The sequence below is a fragment of the Brassica napus genome, assembly GCF_020379485.1.
Source record: "Brassica napus cultivar Da-Ae chromosome A1 unlocalized genomic scaffold, Da-Ae chrA01_Random_11, whole genome shotgun sequence".
Lineage (NCBI taxonomy): Eukaryota > Viridiplantae > Streptophyta > Magnoliopsida > Brassicales > Brassicaceae > Brassica > Brassica napus.
Window position 1 is genome coordinate 1 of NW_026013894.1, and position 19,408 is coordinate 19,408.

The 19,408-nt window shown below is 36.9% G+C and overlaps 3 protein-coding genes, 2 long non-coding RNA genes and 1 pseudogene across 5 annotated transcripts; 4 read left to right on the forward strand and 2 right to left on the reverse strand.

The window, feature by feature from the left end:
* Positions 1-1,273: 1,273 nt before the first annotated feature.
* LOC106352955 (serine/threonine-protein kinase PAK 3) lies at positions 1,274-6,266 on the forward strand. The gene is given in 15 exon segments (XM_022689702.2): positions 1,274-1,827; positions 2,080-2,530; positions 2,612-2,653; positions 2,655-3,294; positions 3,410-3,450; positions 3,579-3,603; positions 3,606-3,646; positions 3,907-4,007; positions 4,112-4,190; positions 4,333-4,431; positions 4,637-4,705; positions 4,800-4,849; positions 4,942-5,023; positions 5,389-5,483; positions 5,594-6,266. Coding segments are annotated over 15 exon segments (2,349 nt in total). The 5' UTR covers positions 1,274-1,423; the 3' UTR covers positions 5,724-6,266.
* LOC125593856 lies at positions 6,253-6,714 on the reverse strand. The gene is made up of 2 exons (XR_007329696.1): positions 6,643-6,714; positions 6,253-6,540 (listed from the first exon to the last, which is right to left on the reverse strand). It is a non-coding gene; the product is annotated as an uncharacterized LOC125593856 (long non-coding RNA).
* Positions 6,715-7,007: 293 nt separating this feature from the next.
* Positions 7,008-7,414, reverse strand: LOC125593855. Its single transcript, XR_007329694.1, has 2 exons — positions 7,153-7,414; positions 7,008-7,051 (listed from the first exon to the last, which is right to left on the reverse strand). It is a non-coding gene; the product is annotated as an uncharacterized LOC125593855 (long non-coding RNA).
* Positions 7,415-7,557: 143 nt separating this feature from the next.
* On the forward strand, positions 7,558-10,205 carry LOC125593859 (annotated as a pseudogene).
* Positions 10,206-12,224: 2,019 nt separating this feature from the next.
* On the forward strand, positions 12,225-13,120 carry LOC125593858 (transcription factor bHLH148-like). The gene has a single exon (XM_048770213.1). It carries the CDS (start codon positions 12,295-12,297, stop codon positions 12,952-12,954), a length of 660 nt encoding a protein of 219 aa, XP_048626170.1. The 5' UTR covers positions 12,225-12,294; the 3' UTR covers positions 12,955-13,120.
* A 2,420-nt stretch (positions 13,121-15,540) lies between these two features.
* Positions 15,541-18,524, forward strand: LOC125593860 (galactokinase-like). The gene is made up of 12 exons (XM_048770215.1): positions 15,541-15,795; positions 15,956-16,131; positions 16,411-16,457; positions 16,546-16,640; positions 16,731-16,813; positions 16,900-16,968; positions 17,058-17,243; positions 17,320-17,589; positions 17,684-17,754; positions 17,825-17,902; positions 17,989-18,130; positions 18,204-18,524. Exons 1-12 carry the CDS (start codon positions 15,633-15,635, stop codon positions 18,312-18,314), a joined length of 1,491 nt encoding a protein of 496 aa, XP_048626172.1. The 5' UTR covers positions 15,541-15,632; the 3' UTR covers positions 18,315-18,524.
* Positions 18,525-19,408: the final 884 nt, after the last annotated feature.

The window sequence follows — 19,408 nt, forward strand, 5'->3', positions numbered from 1 at the left end:
TAAACCTCCTCTTTTTTCTTCACACTCTTTGTCTCTATGTTCATCAATTTTAAGTCAAACCTTTGTATATTAAAAATAATAACCTTTTTATTGATAGAAAGCTTCTTAATCATTGCTCAACTGGTTATATCAACATAGTTTTACCGCAATATAACATTGTTTTCATTATTATGTCTGTAATTAATATTTGATTTTTTAAATAGGTAGTTTATCACAGTTTTTTTGTATTATAATCAAATAAACTTTAACTGAACTGCACTTGTTGTTCAACACTTTACCCTCTCTACAAAAAATCTAACCTGATTTCAACGTCAAAGAAAATATTGATGTAAACACACAACTTGAGTCTTTCAAATCAGGATTCCTGAAAATTAATATATATTAAGAGTAGAGGTGATCCTAACTCAATAAAAGAAACTTCTCTCAAGATTCTTTTACAAATAATTTTTTTCTTATCATCTAAAGTTCACAGTTTCATATATATATAAAGATAATTTCATTGTGAATATAAAACAAAAATTATAATAATATTCTTACTTATATAAAATATGTATACATGTAAATTATTAATTATAATTTTATGAAACTATATATTCACATAGATTTTTTTAAAAATATTATCTTTAATTTTATCGATTTGTGTCAAAATTTGGACGGGCTAAATGTTGAATATTAATTTATAGGTTTCTACTGTCGTTTTTTGGGTCAAATTTCCTTCCATATAGTTTGGAACAGAAATCTCACTTATAAGCATATGGAACAATTAATGGAAATAACATTATTTAATTTAAAATGAATCAACATTTTACAATCTAATTCAGTTGATTCATTATACAATCTAATTCAGTTTTTTTCGTACAAGCAATCTAATCTAAAATATTTCAAATTAAATTAACCACACAATTAGATAAATATCTTTTAATAAAGATAAAAAAATGTATTTTATTTTTTGGTTGGTTTTATTTTATTAGGATTATGATTATTATTAGAAGGTAGTGGGAGTATGATTTAAGAATTAGAGTAATTAGTGTCTTCTTATTAAATGTGTGCTATTTTGGTAATTTTTGTTCCTGAATGCTGCTTTATCAAAAATGGAAACTGAAAAATACAAAAAAAATAATAATAAAAAAAATGAAAAAGTGTACAAGGGAGAAAAGCGAATCAAAAGAGAAGAAAAGATAAGCGAGGGGGAAAGAAAGCGTCCTCCATTATTGTTGACCATTTCTTCAATTCCATTTCTCTTCTTCTAGAGAGAGAGAGAGAGAAAACTTTCTCTATCTTTCTGCTTAGAGAGAGAGAGAGAGTCAACACATCCTCATCCATAGTCAAACCATTCCTTAAATCGATTCTCTAACTGCTCCCTCTCCGATTCAACTCGAACGATCCCCGATTCAACTCGCTCAGCTCCAGATTCGATCGAACAATGGAGACTCCACCCGCGGAACAGCTGCTCAAGAAGATACTCGAGCTTGAGGAAAATCAGGAGCATCTGAAGCAGGAGATGTCGAGGCTCAAGGTCTCCACGGAGATTCGGCAGCGATCGCATTCGGTCTCTCCGCATCGTCCGCCGCGGAGAAACATCGGCGGCGACGGAGGTCCGTCTCCTGGAGGAAGAGCGGCGCCGCGTCGTTTCGCCACGCCTCGCCGTTGCGAAGGACAGCCGTATCCAGGTCCGATCAATCTGAGAGCTGGAGTAGGTGGAGGTCCCGGCGGCGGCGACGGCGGACCGTCGGCTGGGAAGTTCACTGATAAACAGTATTTGAATATCTTGCAGTCGATGGCGCAAGCTGTTCACGCTTTCGATCTAAACATGCGAATCATCTTCTGGTGAGTAGGTTCGATCTTGTGTGAAATTGATCGAGGATTGGTTTGGGATATTATCAGAGTTAACCGGGATTGTATAATTGGTTTAGTAATTAAACCGGTTCCTCTGTATATATATGTAAACAGAGTAACTGACTCTGTAACAGAATAACAGAATGTCTTCTTCGATTCCTCTAACAAATATAGAATGTTAAGTTAGATTCATGTATTGAAGGTGTCTGCATTGTTCATTTGGTGATTGTATGATTGTTTCAGGAATGCTATGGCGGAGAAGCTTTATGGCTACTCTGCAGCAGAAGCACTTGGGGAGAATCCGATTAACGTTATTGCGGATGATCGTGACGCTGCTTTCGCTATGAATATTGCTAGGCGTTGCGTCCGTGGAGAGAGCTGGACAGGGGAGTTTCCTGTGAAGAGTAAGTCAGGGGAGAGATTCTCAGCTGTGACTACGTGTTCTCCGTTTTATGATGATGACGGGACTCTTATAGGGATCATTTGTATCACGAGTAACACGGCGCCGTATCTGAACCCGAGGATCTCTTTGGCTAAGTTAAAGGCGGAAGAAGGTGAAACGAGCTTTGTAACTGCAAGGAATAGTTTTGCTTCTAAGCTTGGTTTGGACTCCAAAGAAGCTGTTATATCGAAACTTGGTCTTGACTCTGACCAGCCTATACAAACTGCTATAGCGTCAAAGATATCAAATTTGGTTAGTTTAATTGTTGGTTGCGTGTTACTCTCACCTTTTGTTTTTGCTGTTGCGTATTTTTGACTAGTGTTGAAATTGCAGGCGTCCAAGGTGAGCAACAAGGTAAGGTCGAAAATGCGAGCAGTGTGAGAGTAGTAGTGCTACACTCTCCGAGGGTGGCAGTGGGGATAGTCATCATTCGGATCATGGTGGGGTCTTCGGTGCTACTCACTCTGACCACAGGGACGATGCAGCGTCAAGTGGTGCCAGCACGCCAAGAGGGGATTTTGTCCAGTCTCCTTTTGGTGTATTCACATGTAACGAAGAAAAGTTTCATTCGAAGCCCTTTAAAGATTCCAGTGATGAGAGCGATGAAAAGCCTGCGATCCATAAGGTTCTCACCTCAAAAGCTGAAGAATGGATGGTTAAGAAAGGTTTGTCATGGCCGTGGAAAGGGAATGAGCAGGAAGGTTCAAAAGGAAGGCCAACTCATTCTGTATGGCCTTGGGTACAAAATGGACAAGGGAAAGATAAGACTCGCCAGATTATCCCTTCCTCTGTTGTTAAGTCTGAAAGCCTTGCCTTTGAAAGTAATAAGCCGGCTACAAATAATGAGGGAGGTAGTATGTGGTCTTCCTCTTTAAATGCAACCAGCACAAGCAGCGCTAGTAGCTGTGGAAGTACCAGCAGCAGTGTGATGAACAAGATTGATGATGCGGATAGTGATGGTCTGGAATATGAAATTTTATGGGAGGATTTAACAATTGGAGAACAAATCGGACAAGGTGATCTATTCTCTTAAATAGATTGCCACACATCATTCTTTGTATCTTCACATTTTTTTTTTTTTTTGCGATATTCTGCCTCCCTTATGCTAACATGCATTTTTCCATTTTACAGGTTCATGTGGAACCGTCTACCACGGTCTCTGGTTTGGATCTGTAAGTTTTTGGCTGCTCGTGATATTGTAGAATATGCATTTTTCATATATTTATACACGCTTCCCTGATAGCTTAAAAAATTGCAAGTTTAAAGTTTTGTCTTATTGAGAGCTGGTATGTTACCGCAGGATGTAGCTGTTAAAGTGTTTTCCAAGCAGAATACTCAGAAGACGTTATACAATCTTTTAGACAGGAGGTATTGTTTTTAGTCCGTTGCCAATAATTATTGCTCTGAGTGTAGTTTTGACGAAAGATATTTGACATCTTTATTTGTTATTGGTAGAGGCAACATCTTACCTCTTTCATATCACATTACTAAGATTGATTCTTCAACTACACCAGTTTTCTGTACTAAAGCATGCTCACTTACAAACTGCATTGCATCGAATAATAGATCATTTCTGAAAACAGCTAAGTCGAAGTTTTCATTCTTTATATTGGTATTTTTGTGTGAAGGTATTGTTGATGAAAAGACTTAGACATCCTAACGTCCTGCTTTTTATGGGAGCTGTGACTTCACCTCCGCGCCTCTGTATAGTGTCCGAGTTCCTTCCACGGTCTGGTCTCATCTCTTTTAGTTACTGCTCTCACTTTTTGGCCTCTTCGGCCTTCAAGCATGTCTCTGAACCATGCTCCTAATGATTCAAATTACTATTTGCAGTGGAAGTCTCTTTCGCCTACTACAGAGGAATGCATCAAAACTGGATTGGAGGCGGCGTATCCATATGGCTTTGGACATTGTGAGTATAGTTATACATTGGATTGACGTGTAAAATTTTTCATTTTTATGATCATTGACGATTGGACGTAGACAATTTTCTGAGGATGCTCTATTTGATATTGTTGTTATTGTTTTGTGATCCTTCTTTTCTCTTTACACAGGCTCGCGGTATGAATTATCTTCACCATTGTAGTCCACCCATCGTCCATCGTGATCTGAAGTCGTCAAATCTGCTGGTAGACAAGAACTGGACCGTTAAAGTAAGATATTCATCTTAAAATACCTTTGTTTTCCCGTAATTCAGATGGATAATAAACTTTCTATCTTCATAAAAATTATATCGCGTTCCAAACGAAGCATTAGATAAACAATACGTTTTATGTGAATGAATGAACTGGTAAAGTGAGACTCAGACCTGCAAAAAGGAACTAGAAACAACGTCAACTTACAGTGACATCTTAACAGGTAGCTGACTTTGGTCTTTCGCGTATCAAGCATGAGACATACCTAACCACCAAGTCCGGGAAGGGAACGGTACTTAACCCTAGGCTCCTTTTCGATTTGAATTCTGACTTTATAAGCCAACTTCTCACTGTGATTTTTGATTGCCTTTTTACATGTTCTGCAGCCTCAATGGATGGCACCAGAAGTTCTTCGAAATGAGTCTGCTGATGAGAAGTATATTCTCGTGTTCTGTTTGGTTACATTCCTTTGCGTAATTGTTCTGTAGCCTTCAATGCTAACTAGCTATTCTTAAATCATTGATACAGGTCTGACATTTACAGCTTTGGAGTAGTTCTCTGGGAGCTTGCCACCGAGAAGATCCCATGGGAAACTCTCAACGCTATGCAGGTATCATTTTATTTAGATAGAAGAAAGCGTCTCTACTTGCCAACTGGTCCTAAAATCTCAAACTTGAGAAAATTTTATTTAGAAACTAGATTTTCTGTGATATCATTTAAGCTAAAAATAAGAAAAATTGTATCTACAAAATAAGTTGTTTAATAATTCACGTTAACTCTATAAGAACCATAAAAATCATTGTACATGGTGTAATGTGTAAAGATACGAGTGAAAATGTGTTATAAATCTAGTCAAATTTATATGGATATTATTTTGCAACATCTCTACAAATTTGATGTCATGCTCCAATTGCTGCACTTCGGTACACATACACAGACCAAATGTGAAGAGATACTTATTTGAAAAATGTGCAGGTGATTGGAGCTGTCGGGTTCATGAACCAGAGGCTGGAAATTCCAAAGGACATTGATCCCTTGTGGATCGCATTAATGGAGAGCTGTTGGCACAGGTAAAAGTTTCACATACTGAACACCACTAAATCCTTACTAGAGGAATATAGCCTTTAATGGTACGGTGACATTTATTTATGCTTCTCTTTTGGTTTGTCCAACACTGTAGCGATACAAAGCTGAGACCAACATTCCAAGAACTGATGGATAAGCTAAGAGAGATGCAAAGAAAGTCTACAATACAGCTCCAAGCTAGTCGTGCTGCTTTACGTGACAACTCCCCCCTCAAGGACAACTAAAGTGAACAGAAGTTGACTCTTTTGTTCCTGAAGGCGCCATTTTAAGACAGGAAGATGTTCATGAAAACAAAGGAAGGTAGAGAATTTGATCTGTTTTTGAGCAGTAAAAAATGGGTGGGTTTAATTACAACGCGGACGAGACTGGTGAGCTGAGGCAGCCACTGGAATTGTGGGTCTGGTTCTAAAAGCAGGAAGTGATATGTTTGTGTCATTACACAACTTGCCAAAAAGAAACGTATTGGCTCAGGTTGGTTAATTAATTGTGGTGATTGGTTTTTGATATCTTTCTATCGAAGAGGCTTAAAGGAAGTGCGTGAAAGGGATTTGATGTGAAAGTTGATTGCAAAAATGTCACGTGCTTTGTATATGCACTCTCGTTGGGTAGGTGTGCAAGAGTGTCTACTTGCATATATCATTATTACTATATTTAGCGATCAACCGTGGTTGAACCATTTGATGGTTTGTACAGATGAATTGTGAGTGTGAATATTGCGACATCATTGGGGATTTTTCTAGCAATTATCAGAAATAACGGAATATTTTGTTTTGCTTTGCAAGTGCCTCTGTTACTATAATATCCCATAGTTTAGTACAGTTCCAAGACCAGCCCGATTTAAATTGATAAGAAGACTAAAACTTCGAACTTGAGTTAAATATTTGGATACTTGTTCTCAAACCTCACACACAAAAGAAACTGCAAGTAGTAAAAGCTGGAAAAGGCCATTCATAGAGGATATCGTGAAAGCAATTCCCTGGTCGCAGCAACGGCATCGCCTTTGTGCTCCCTTAAAGTTCTCTCCACCACATTCTTCTCTAGCTGCTCGTTTATAATGTTGACAAAACTTCAAACTTTAGGGGACGGCCACAAGAACAACGAATGTTTCAGCTAGTGATGAAAAAAAAAAGGAAGAAGCTAAACCTCGAGTTCGTTAACAATGAGCTCAACATCTGCGGCATTGATCTTAACAGAAGCCAGTTCCTTTCCCTGCATATAAAGTTTCACCAACTTGTCAAAATCTCAATCAAATACATAAGACGCAAAAGATGATATTTGACAAATCTAGTCATCCTATCTTCACACACACATCTTAAACAAAAAATCAACTCGTAAATGACATCGTACTAATTAATATCTGGCGCCAACACTATATCTAGATGTGAGTCACGTGAAGAATTAAAGCGATACTATGACATTCATTCTTCTGGTCACACGTGTACCAACAGCAAATTACATAGACATTGTACATACAGTCTATATCTCTTAGCATTTACCTCAATCTCTTAGCATTCAGATCAGCCTCCCTAGAAGCAGCAATCGAAGCCATAGCCTGAAACACGAACATTAGCCTTGTCAGCTCAATCAATTCTTTACTAAGTGAGCTAAAGATTTTAGACTAGTCGGGGGATAATGGTGAAAAGAGTAACAAACCGATTGAACACGATTAGAATCGAGCTGGCGATCCTCGACGCGATCGGTAAGCTTGTCTAAAGCTTTGCTTTGTTGCTGTAAGTCCTTTGAATCGACCATTATCTCCGCTCCAGCTTCTTCTCCTCCCTCCATTGCTTCTACCTCTTCTCTTGAGTTTCTCTGAGTGAAGTCTCCGGCTATAGAGAGGAGGTGTTCAAGGTTCGATAGTGTTCTAGCTTCAGTTTTAGCAACCCTAAAGGTTAAACAGTGCCAAAACCGAACCGGACTCCGATTCCACTACTAAACCATCGGTTAATATGTCGATCTCTTGGGCTGGGCCTTAATTAAATACTTTTGGGCTATTAAGCCCATTAAGATAGCGTACTACTTCTACAAATATCTTCCGCTCAAAATTTTCACAGTTGCGAAAAGTAAACTAACAAACTCCCAAATTTAAAAACCGCTCTGGAGAGGAGAGAGAGATGAAGGAAATTCAAATTCCCAGGAAAAACTTTGCGCGCTCATCTGATCCCGCAACGAAGAGACTCATCAAGGATCCTGAGACGAAGAATCGCAAGGTAATTTCAACGTAATCAATCCTTCAATCTCCATTTCGTTTCTTCATCTTCTTCCTCCGCTGTAACTTCCTTCTATATGTACTGAAGGTTGCGGAGAAGAGACAGAGCGCGACCTTCTCCGACGCGTCAGTGGAAATCACGAAGGATCCATCGGATTCTACTCCGATCTCTCAGGTTTCCGTCGCGATCTCCGATTCCGAAGCCGAGGTACGCTTCCTCTCGCGCTTTAGCTAAGTTTTCTGAGATTCTCAGATCCGTTACTGTTTGCGATTGAATCTGATTCGGTGTGTGTTTAGTAACGGATAAGAACAAATCCGAGCAGTTATTTGAATCTTACGTTGCGTATCTCAGAGTTTCGTGCAAGGATCGAGCATAGACCTGTTATCAACGCCGGAGATTTCTCTTCTGGTTGATGAATCTCCAGTTTCAACCGTTACTGATAAGGATTTTCACATCGACGCTGATCAGATTCAGTCGATCGTGGACTTGCCTGCTTCCGTGGAGTCCTTGCGCGCAGAGATCAGTGACCTGAAGAAACTGATCTCTTCAGCTGAGAATCATGAAGAACGTAACTGCCTCGATGGAGTTGTTACTCGCAAATTCCGCATTGTGCTTTTGGCTTTTATCCTTTGGGTGTTTTGGCTGCGATTGTGGTCTCCGTCAGGTCAGGAGAAAGAATTGCTTACTATGGACCACTTCCAACTTGAAGGATTCAAATCACTTTACATGAATGTAAAAGGTAACTCACTTTACCAATGTTGCATCTTGACTTGCTTTCATAATCTACGCCGTGTCATTTCAAGTTATCTATCTTGAGTTGGTTTGTAGTATCTCTAGAACTTCATCACTATAACATATTTCAAACAAAGGATAGAACAATTCTAAATTCTCTTTTTTTTATTCTTTTTTGAATCGTTGAGCCACACATTCTCTAGCAAAAGTAATACAGATATCTCAATGAAGTCTTAGACATTCAAACTTCCTAGGCCTTATGATAGGGAGTTAAACCTTAAGCACATGCTGGGCCCAAACCAAGTGATCTCTCAAGATCCATTGGTAGGTTGATGGTATAGTAAGCAGGCCTTATAAGCTGCTGGTTAGTTTCATTCCTAACCAATTAATGTGATCCCCTTACACTTTATTGGCACAAGTGATATGATATTTGATCTTGTAATCATTGTGACTCGTGTTGGCTAAAAGCATAGTCTTCTCTGCATCACATATCCAATACATAGGCTTTTGTAGCATTTATGTCTCTAGGTTCTAGTCTACTTTGATGCGCACCATTCTTAGCTCTGTTTCACCTTTCACGTGTTTGGCAGGCTTGTTTTCTGCTACTTCTCTCAAATTGATAAGTTTTAGATCTCACCCAAACATTTTGTATTCCATTATCATGCAAGCTGTTCCTTACTTTTTAAAGTATATTAGGCCAGACAAATCCAATGCAAAGTCCAGCCTGTGAAGCTTTTTGGGTAATTACTTGATTTGATCTTTTTCACTAATCTTTAGGATAAACTCTTGGAGGTATTAAGGGAAGGTTTCTTTTCCCTTATGGATGATGATACACAGTATTAGGATTTGGAAACTATTTATGTATTTTTTTATTTATAAAGAAAAATGAATGACAGAATAATCCAGACTGTTTTTTTACTGGAGACTAGTATTAGGCCACTAAACACCAGAAAAACAAAAAACTAATGTGCCATGTGTTAGAGAAAAGGAGCTCTTGTTGGTTTACTTTTGAAGTAAAGTTTCTGTGTAATTAAAGGAAAATCCAGGCTTAGTGATTTGAATTAGTGGGCACACCAATTATTGGAGAGGCATTACCTTTCTGTTTTGTCAATAAACATCGGTCTTATCCTTGTGTCTTGACATTGATTAGATCATGAATGACCATTTTTTTGTTATTACTGAATATATAACCAAGGGTTGGTATCATTTTCCCCCATAACTATCGTAGCATTTGCATAGTTCATTCGTCTGACTGACTATTCTTTGGGAGAAACTAAGTCTTGTTTTGAAATTTGAGTTCCCATTAGGAGATATATTTGTTTTTCACATGTATCAATCAAAACCGGTAATTATATAACCCTTGTGCGTTGGAAAATTCAGCTTCCCAATTCACAAAAGTGAACGTTTCATTGGTTCTCATGTTCCTTTCACGTTTGCTCAGCGTTGTTGGTTCTACCGATGATAACAACTAAAGAGTTAGCTTCAAAATACTTATAGTCTAATCAAACAATAATTTTATTTGTGCTATTTAAACAGGACGTGGCTACTGAGAAACAAGGGACCAAAAACTCAGCTACTTATTTGGAAGCGAAGCATTAGCTGGAAAGGTTACATATGAAAAAATTCTTTAGGTAAGTAAGTATTATCGTATTATTCTCTGATGAAGTTTTTTGTTGATATTAAAATTACCAAAAACAAATATTACTGATTAACTATTGGCAATTATCCGTTATCTCATCAATTATCCATCTTATATCAGTTGCATTTCCTACGTACAATATATATACAGAAACTAACATATATACATATATATTGTTCATCTTTGAAAAATTGTTTTCTCTTTAGTGTAACACTTCTCTAGATTTCCAATTCCTTTCACTTTTTATTTTATTTTTTACGTATTCATGTCTGGGAATCCTATGTATAATGGTATCATCCCCATACATGGTACAATTAATTCTTATAAAAAATATGGATAAACTTCATGTTTATTTTCAAAATTACAGTATTTATTAGGTGCATAGAACCATAGATCATAGACTTGTAGGGTTGTTCCTTTTCCAAATGTACTTTTCTACATAGGGATAAGAGCCACGTTTAATGGTTAGCCTCTTAATCCGTTCAATGTCGTTTGATTAGAATATTGCCACGACAATGAAATAAAGCTCATGAAAATTATACGAACCGCTAAAAATAACAGTTTTTGTTTTCAGTACTAAATTCATAAACGAGACTGGTCATGAGCCGATGAAGAAGATCATGTGTTGTGTATATAAATTGGCTAGATTCTGAAGTATTGAAGGAATTGAAGTATCTTAAAACGAAAAGATATTCTTAAATTCGAAATAGATAAGTTTATATTAAAGCAAGTGGCCCTTTAGTGGATAACTGGAGTACTAATTTGTCATGTGCAATCATTGTAACTTATACCTTTCTAAGGTACAGAGAATATGCTGCATAACTTGTACAGAAATTAACCCTTAAGACCTAATAAAGTATGAATTCAATTTTCAACATCTTATCCAGCCTCACATATTACTCCAGAAAAATCTTAACAGATTAGTTTATGAAGTGGTTTTACTTTCATGTCTAACAGATAAACTAAGTTTTTTTTCTTAAAACTAGTTTTATAATGCTACTTTGAAGATGTTTATGGGTTATGGCATTACAAATGGAGAAGTTGAAAGGCTTCCTTTTCTGCAAGATATGTGGACCAAATGCCACCCAACAAACTCATTAGTCTTATAGTTATTTATTTTTATATGTATACAAAAAAAAAACATAAAATGGACGAGTCGATTCCAATGGTGTTTACAGGGAAAACAAAATCTGAAGAAAGAAAAAGCCTTAAAGAGAGGCAATTCCACTAACCCTACATAGCACATGCATTTTGTTTTGGTATTTTACTTTAGGTATAAAGTAGTATTTAAGTAAAACTTTTTAACATTTACGAAATCATTGCACTGAATACAAAATCCAAAGTTTGAGTCATTGGCCCCTCTCTTTTGTCTTGTCAGTCCATTAAACGACCACTGAAAGTCACAAATAGATTTCTCCAATAGTTGTATTACACGTCGTCATGCCATTTGAATCTCTACCTTCCTCCTCCAGTAAACCAAAGAATCGACCTTTATGATGCATATTAGGGGCTTCCTCTTAAATTACCAAAAGGGTTATCTTCCTTCTTAAACATCTTTGTATGTAAATAAGTTCATTTAACTTATACCGCAAGAAACAATTCCAGATTAGGATTGAGCCCAAAATATAATAATAAGCAAACAATCATTATGGATGCCTTACCCACACTAGTATCTTTGTAACATTTCCATATCTGCATTAAATGTAACCTCGTTTAGTTCGTGAAGTACATAGTATCTTTTGTCCTAAGCATTTTACCACCTCTTCCTGTCGCAACAGTAATTTGTCAAACATTGAACAGGTTATGTGACCATTATGTCTTCAGTTGACTGTCTGTTGTTAGATTATGGATGATGTCTGAAAAAAAAACTCATGATTGGATTAAACTTTGCATATTACTTTCTTTCTAATAATCATCCTAATAGTAACACATGAGAATAAACGTTTTTAACTATACATAAAACATTGCTTCAAGTCACACTGATCTCTTTAATAATTCCGGAACCATATATGGGCTAGAGCCACTCAATTATATATAATCCATCATTTTCATTAATAATATTAGCGTGTTTAATAAATAATCAAAAGAAAAAGATTAACAAGCAACAACAAAACGACATCGTTTGGTAAGTGATCCCTCTCTTCTCTTTATATAATCCTTCTTCTCTCCTTCCTTCCCCCTTCCAATATTCTCTTCAGCTCAAATCCTCTGGTTATGGCGTCTCCGACTTATCTAAACTCAACCCCTACAGATCTCGTTCGAAGGAAGAAGAGACAATCCGCTTCCTCCTCCGCCGCGTCGTCTCGGAGAAACAACGCAGCTTCAGCAACCGCCGGAGACGGTGATAGATGGAGATCGGAGAAGCAGCAGCGTAACTACTCCGCCAAGCTGATCCAGGCGCTGCAACAGGTCCGCCTCAGCTCCTCCGCCGCCGAAACACCATCTCCGACGGCGAAGAAGCGGGGGAAAGCCGTCCGGGAAGCCGCCGACCGCGCTCTCGCCGTCTCCGCTCGCGGGAGGACGCTCTGGAGCAGAGCGATCCTCGCTAACCGGATCAAGCTCAAATTCCGGAAACAGAAACGGCCGAGACCGGCGGCGATCCCGGCCGTGATCACGACGGGAAGTAGCAGCAGAAGATGGAAGAAACAGAGAGTGACGGTTGTGAAACTGAATAAGAAGAGTATACCGACGGTTAACCGGAAAGTACGTGTACTCGGCCGGTTAGTTCCGGGTTGCAAGAAAGAATCAGTACCGGTTATTCTAGAGGAAGCGACGGATTACATACAGGCTTTGGAGATGCAAGTCAGAGCCATGAAGTCTCTAGCTGAGCTTCTCTCCGGGTCAAACTCAGGCTCAGCTCCTCCGCCGATTTGATGAGGTTAAAATCGTCATTTTGAATTCTGCCAATCTCTGTGTCTCTCTGTGTACACCAAAACACTTTTCATATTAATATATGTAAACATAATACGTTTGAGTGTAATCTGTGTAAGTACTCTTGATTCTTCTTTCTTCGTTATAACTAAAGTAACTTTTGAAATGAGTTAAACAAAAGCTCCACTAACAATATACAAATCCAGCAAAGTAAAGTACTAAGTTGATTTGTATTAGTAGTGTATGATTATTGATAAATCTTTGCCATTAAGATTCGACCCGTAGGGGATTAGTATTAGTTCTTTTGTGTTACAAAAGAAAATAGCATTAGTTCTTTTTATTAATTGATATCTACGTTATTGTAGTTGGGTGGAAGTAGATCTTTAACCTTAGCTCATATAAGATGTGATACCATTGGATTAGACTGGATGTTTAAGAAATCGTTAGACGGTGGCTAGACGCTTTATAAATGATTATTGTTTACGCATATAGTTATACCAACTTTGAACACCTAAACTAATTAAAAAAAATTGTTTTGTTTAGATCTAATTTATTGACTAAGTAAACATTGTTTAAACCGAATTTTAGAACATTGATTTCACTAAACCATATGTAAATTTTGGTGTACTTTAATTCCTCCAACATGGGATGTGTATACTACATACGTTAAAGTTAACAAGAGATAGATTTGTACATACGTGAAATAGAATTTTCTTTAGATTTGTGATTACCAACATGCAAGACTTGTATATATTTAATGTGGTAACCACTGATTTTGATTATACGATAGCATGCGAATGAATGCACTAGAGAGTGATTGATGTGTTGAATGATGAGAGAGATCTGTCACTCAATCATCTAGTCAACTTTATTGTGCGCCCCTCCCTCTCTTGTACCTATCCTATGTATGCACTACAAAGTTTGTTTGTTTGTTTAATCCTCTTTTATCGTCTACATGTTGATGTTACCACAGATTAATAGACTACTCATTCCAGTCGTGTTTATTTAGAAAACCTGTATTAAATGTTTAACCCCGTATGATACCTTATAATTGAGTAGCCAATAGTTTAAGTTACAACATTCATTTACGTACGTACATATCGTTTCGACGTTCCCTTTCAAACACTCAGTGGGTTAAATATACGATTTTTGGTGCTATATATGAATCTTTAGCAACTGATAGAGTAATAGAATCTGTTTTTTTTTTTTGTACATTACAATACATAGGAAGAACACAAAAGTATGACTAAGCGACAAGAAGAAGGAAATGACAAAAGCAAAAGTAATTTTTTAAAAAATATATAGAAAGTGACTTGAAAAGTATGAAGAAGCACATGGGAGTGACCATGCCTTGTCCTCTTCTTTCCTTTTTAGCTTCCTCTTATTATTATTCTATTGTAGGAAAATTGTTTTCATATGTTATTTCAAAGCTAGGTGAAAACCTCCTCCAGCTTTAGATAATGCAAACATGCATAGCTTTGTTGGAATACGTGTGTGGCTGTGAGCTTATTCAATTCTTTGGACCTCAGCGCAACTCATCAATAATCTCTAGGCCCTCTTGCGGTTTACCAAAGACAATGACCATAAAGATCTCGAGAACCTCCAGACTCTAGCATCATCCTCGGGGACTATGATATGTTCATGTCGTCGAAGCAAACGCGCTCGAGAACTTGAGGGTCGTTGCAGAGATTTATGTAATGATTTGAAAATGAGGATCAGGTTGAACAAACTTGTGAAGAGAAGCCATGCGTTTCAAGATCTCTTAGAAACCGGCTTCTTCTGTTGGAAGAGGCGAAGACTTCATCAGTGATGTGAAAATAATTATATATTTAGGGTTTCCAGTGAGGAATTTGCTTATTGAATTTTTGTGTATCCATGATTGATCTCAATCTCGATATAATAGTATCGGTTCTTTTTTCTTCATAATCACTCGAGTACTTTTAATAGAAATCATCCCTAAAGTTTACTGATCTCTTTTACACGTAAAAAATATATTTTCAGATATTCATGGCCAATTAAGTTATATGGTTTTATTGACCAGGATATTTTTCTTTCTATAAGTTAACTGCACAATTAGATTAGTCACCGGGACCTTGACCTGGAACTATATAGCTGAGTATATTTCTAATTTCAAATGTTTAGATAATTAGATAGTACAACCATGATTAAACTTGCAGTTCATGATCTTCTGTTTATAGGATAAACACTTCAATCCATGGAGATCCTGTAAATTAGTTTTTTTTTTTTAATTCAAGATTGTTACATACATCTTAGATTGTTTCAAATAAAACTTTCTAATCATGGTTTAGTTTTCTATAAACATATTCTCTTGTCAGATTATTCAGAGTTAACTTATAAGTAGATCATAAAATAAAAATGACAAAAGTTGTTAAACAATTCCTTGATTAAATACTGTCGTATATTTGAGTAATATCTTGTATAAACAAGAAAAAGACAGAATTAGTGTAATTATCCATAGTTTTGGATAAGTAAGATACGTGAATATTCACGAATATCATTCTTTTGTTGTAACCAAAAAAAAAAAAAGATAATTCGATAAATGTGAGAGATCTTCCGTAACGGATCTAACTAATAAACTACATCGGTGGATATATATTAAACATTAAGAGCGCAAGGCAAGAAGACGTTTCGTGACAAGTGTTAACAGAGACGACAAAGACATGGCGAAACAAGAAGAAGTTTCTGTCCCGATCTTCTCATCCCTTGAACCTGTCTACGGCGAAGGATCTCAGCTCGATGAAGCTAAGACAAGGTTCGACGTTTTAAAATCCAAATTCAACCAAGTGTTTGATGCTTCTCCCCAACTCTTCGCTCGTTCTCCCGGTAATAACGAGATTCTGTTGATTCTGTTGTTCTGTCTTTCTCTCGATGCATGGCTTAGGCAAACGAGATCATATGATCTCTAGATAGCCTTAACCTTTTGGATCGAGTTTGCTTAGTTTCTGAAAATAGATGGTTTCTGTGTGTATGGTTTTGAGTTTAGGAAGAGTGAATTTGATTGGAGAACACGTAGACTATGAGGGATACTCTGTCCTGCCAATGGCTATTCGTCAGGACACCATTATTGCTATTCGAAAACGTGAAGGTCAGAATCAGCTTCGGATCGCAAACGTTAATGATAAGTACTCCATGTGTACTTATCCTACTGATCCTCACCAGGTTATTATCTTCTCCTTGTTATCATCCCTCTATTCAGTTGTATTGTGAATACAATCAAAGTCCCACTATAAAAAGTTTAACAAATAACTCTGATTAGTACTAAGGTCTTATCCATGTGCGCTTTGTTTATTAGTTCCAAAGTGGACAATATGGTACTAATCGAGGAAGAGATGGATATGGGCTTAAAAAGTTCATGTTGCTATGTTTGTCACACAAAAGAGTAGAGCTTTGGGAATGATATAGTACTGGTGCCTTATCATCTATGGTCAAATTTTGCAGGAAATTGACTTGCAGAATCACAAATGGGGTCATTACTTCATTTGCGCGTAAGGGTTCTCTTTTTTCAATCAGTTGCAACTAAGAGATCTCATTTTCTTCTTTCTTGAGGTGCCTGATGCTTCTTGATTCTTGCAGGTACAAAGGGTTTCATGAGTATGCAAAGTCAAAAGGGGTGAATATTGGTTCACCAGTTGGACTTGATGTGGTTGTTGATGGCATTGTTCCTACAGGTCTATCTGCTTCCCACTATATATGCATCACATTATCATTTCACCCTGAAGTTTTTTAAACTTGAGTTCTTTTTTATTTATTTAATTCAGGTTCTGGATTGTCAAGTTCTGCTGCCTTTGTCTGCTCATCAATGATTGCTATTATGTCCGTCTTTGGTGAGAACTTTGAAAAGGTATTATTACTCACTCTTGCTTCGATGAAAGAAACCTCACAGCTCTCTTTGTTGTTTACTGAATTGGCTAAGTTCCTTGCTTTTAGAAAGAACTTGCACAACTTACATGTGAATGCGAACGGCACATTGGAACACAGTCTGGTGGGATGGATCAGGTCAGAAACTTTCTACAAATAATCCATCATTCTCTCTACCACTAGACCTAAAAATTATCTTTGTTATTTTTTTTTTTGTATTTCAATAGGCAATCTCTATAATGGCTAAAATTGGATTTTCTGAGCTTATTGACTTCAACCCAGTCCGTGCAACCGATGTGAAACTCCCTGATGGAGGTAGCTTTGTGATTGCACACTCTCTTGCAGAGTCTCAGAAGGCTGTCACAGCTGCTACTAATTATAATAACAGGGTTGTTGAATGTCGACTTGCTTCGGTAAGTCATAGCATAACTTTTCTTCAGCATTGTTTCCTAAACTAAACATGATTCTATCTAGCATGTGGCATTGTAGATCATACTTGGCATTAAGCTTGGAATGGAACCAAAAGAAGCAATATCAAAAGTAAAGACTCTCTCTGATGTGGAGGGACTATGTGTTTCATTTGCTGGTGATCGTGGCTCATCTGATCCTGTTCTAGCTGTGAAGGAATATCTGAAAGAAGAACCATATACGGCTGAGGAGATAGAGAAAATCGTTGAGGAGAAGTTACCATCAATATTGAACAATGATCCAACATCTTTAGCTGTACTTAATGCTGCAACGCATTTCAAATTGCATCAGGTAAAATATTACAAACCCTGTGGAATATTGTGTTATTTGTTACCCTTTAAAGTCTTAACAACAAGGCACTCCTCTGCTTACAATGATCAAATAGAGAGCTGCACACGTTTACTCTGAAGCTCGGAGGGTTCATGGTTTCAAGGATACTGTCTATTCAAACTTAAGGTCAGAACATTTTTCACCATAATTTTTTGTTTGAACCTAACTCGAGACCTTGAAACATTCAACTGTGCAGTGATGAAGAAAAGTTAAAGAAACTTGGTGATCTCATGAACGAAAGCCATTACAGCTGCAGTGTCCTATACGAGTGCAGGTACATACACTTTAAAGAACGAGTGTTAGTTGTGATACCAATGAATGAGATATTGATTATTGTTTAACTTAATTTGATTCTTGAAGTTGCCCGGAGCTAGAAGAACTGGTTCAAGTTTCAAGGGATAATGGAGCACTTGGAGCAAGACTGACTGGAGCTGGATGGGGAGGCTGTACCGTGTCCTTGGTTAAGGAGTCTAACGTCTCTCGGTTCATTGATACAGTCAAGGTAATAAACATGGTTGTTAGGACTATAGTTTTGTTAGGATGATACTAATCTTAGAAGAAATGGAATGTTTCAGGAGAAGTACTACAGAAAGAGGATAGAGAAAGGAGTGGTGAAGGAAGAAGATATGGAGCTTTACCTTTTTGCCTCCAAGCCTTCAAGTGGTGCTGCCATCTTCAACTTCTAACCATATGCTTCTTCCTTCTCTCTTATTTCTAATTTTCAATAGTTGTTTGCAATTGTCACGTTATATTAATTAATCTCTCAACTTTTAATTACGAATAAGTATTGTTGGATAATCAGGTTTGAAACCAATAACAAATAAGGTTTGATAAACAAGTTCAGAAAGGATAAATGTACCAGTGGACTACTTATCCCTTATATAAACTTCTAACCATATGTTTCTTCCTTCTCTCTTATTTTTAATTTTCAACAGCTGTTTGCAATTGTCACGTTATACTAATTAATCTCTCATCTTTTAATTACGTATAAGTATTGTTGGATAATCAGGTTTGAAACCAATAAAAATTTGATTAAAAAAAAAACCAATAAAAATAAGGTTTGATAAACAAGTTCAGAAAGGATAAATGTACCAATGGACTAATAACGTATAAGTATTGTTGGATGTCCGAAGCTACAATAAATGTCGGTGAATATATTTAAATTCAAATTTTGTTAATTGAATGTTAACAAACTTCTTCTTACTTAACACAATAATCTGCCGACTTTTCAAACCTAAGAAAACGCGTCGTTGACAAGAGATATTGAATACACACACACACACGCACGCTTCGCATCAAGCTCATAATTATTAGACTCAAGTTGGTTTAGATCAATAACAAATAACCCACTAAAAAGTTAGGTGGTTGATCAATTATCAGTTACATGTACCTTCTGTCAAAAACCCTGAAAATTAGTATAAAATTTTAACATTTTTACCAAAAAAGAAAGAAAAAGTAAGGTGGTTGATCATTGATCATACGACACACTCTTCACCAATGAGCATCATGCATATAATCTCTTGAGTGCAATGAGATAAGGTTTCAAACTCTACATTCATACACACAATCAGGAACAATACGTAAAAATATCCTTCATAGTTGCTACACTCAAAATGTCGTCCCCAAATATCTCTTTCTTATATACGTATACTCAAAGATGTTATAGGGAATCAGAATGTACCAATCTACTAGATAGTAAAAACAATCAAAAATGTCTCTATTATAATCTTGGCTCCTTACCAATCTTTTTAACACGTTTTCATTATTTATTTTAGAATCT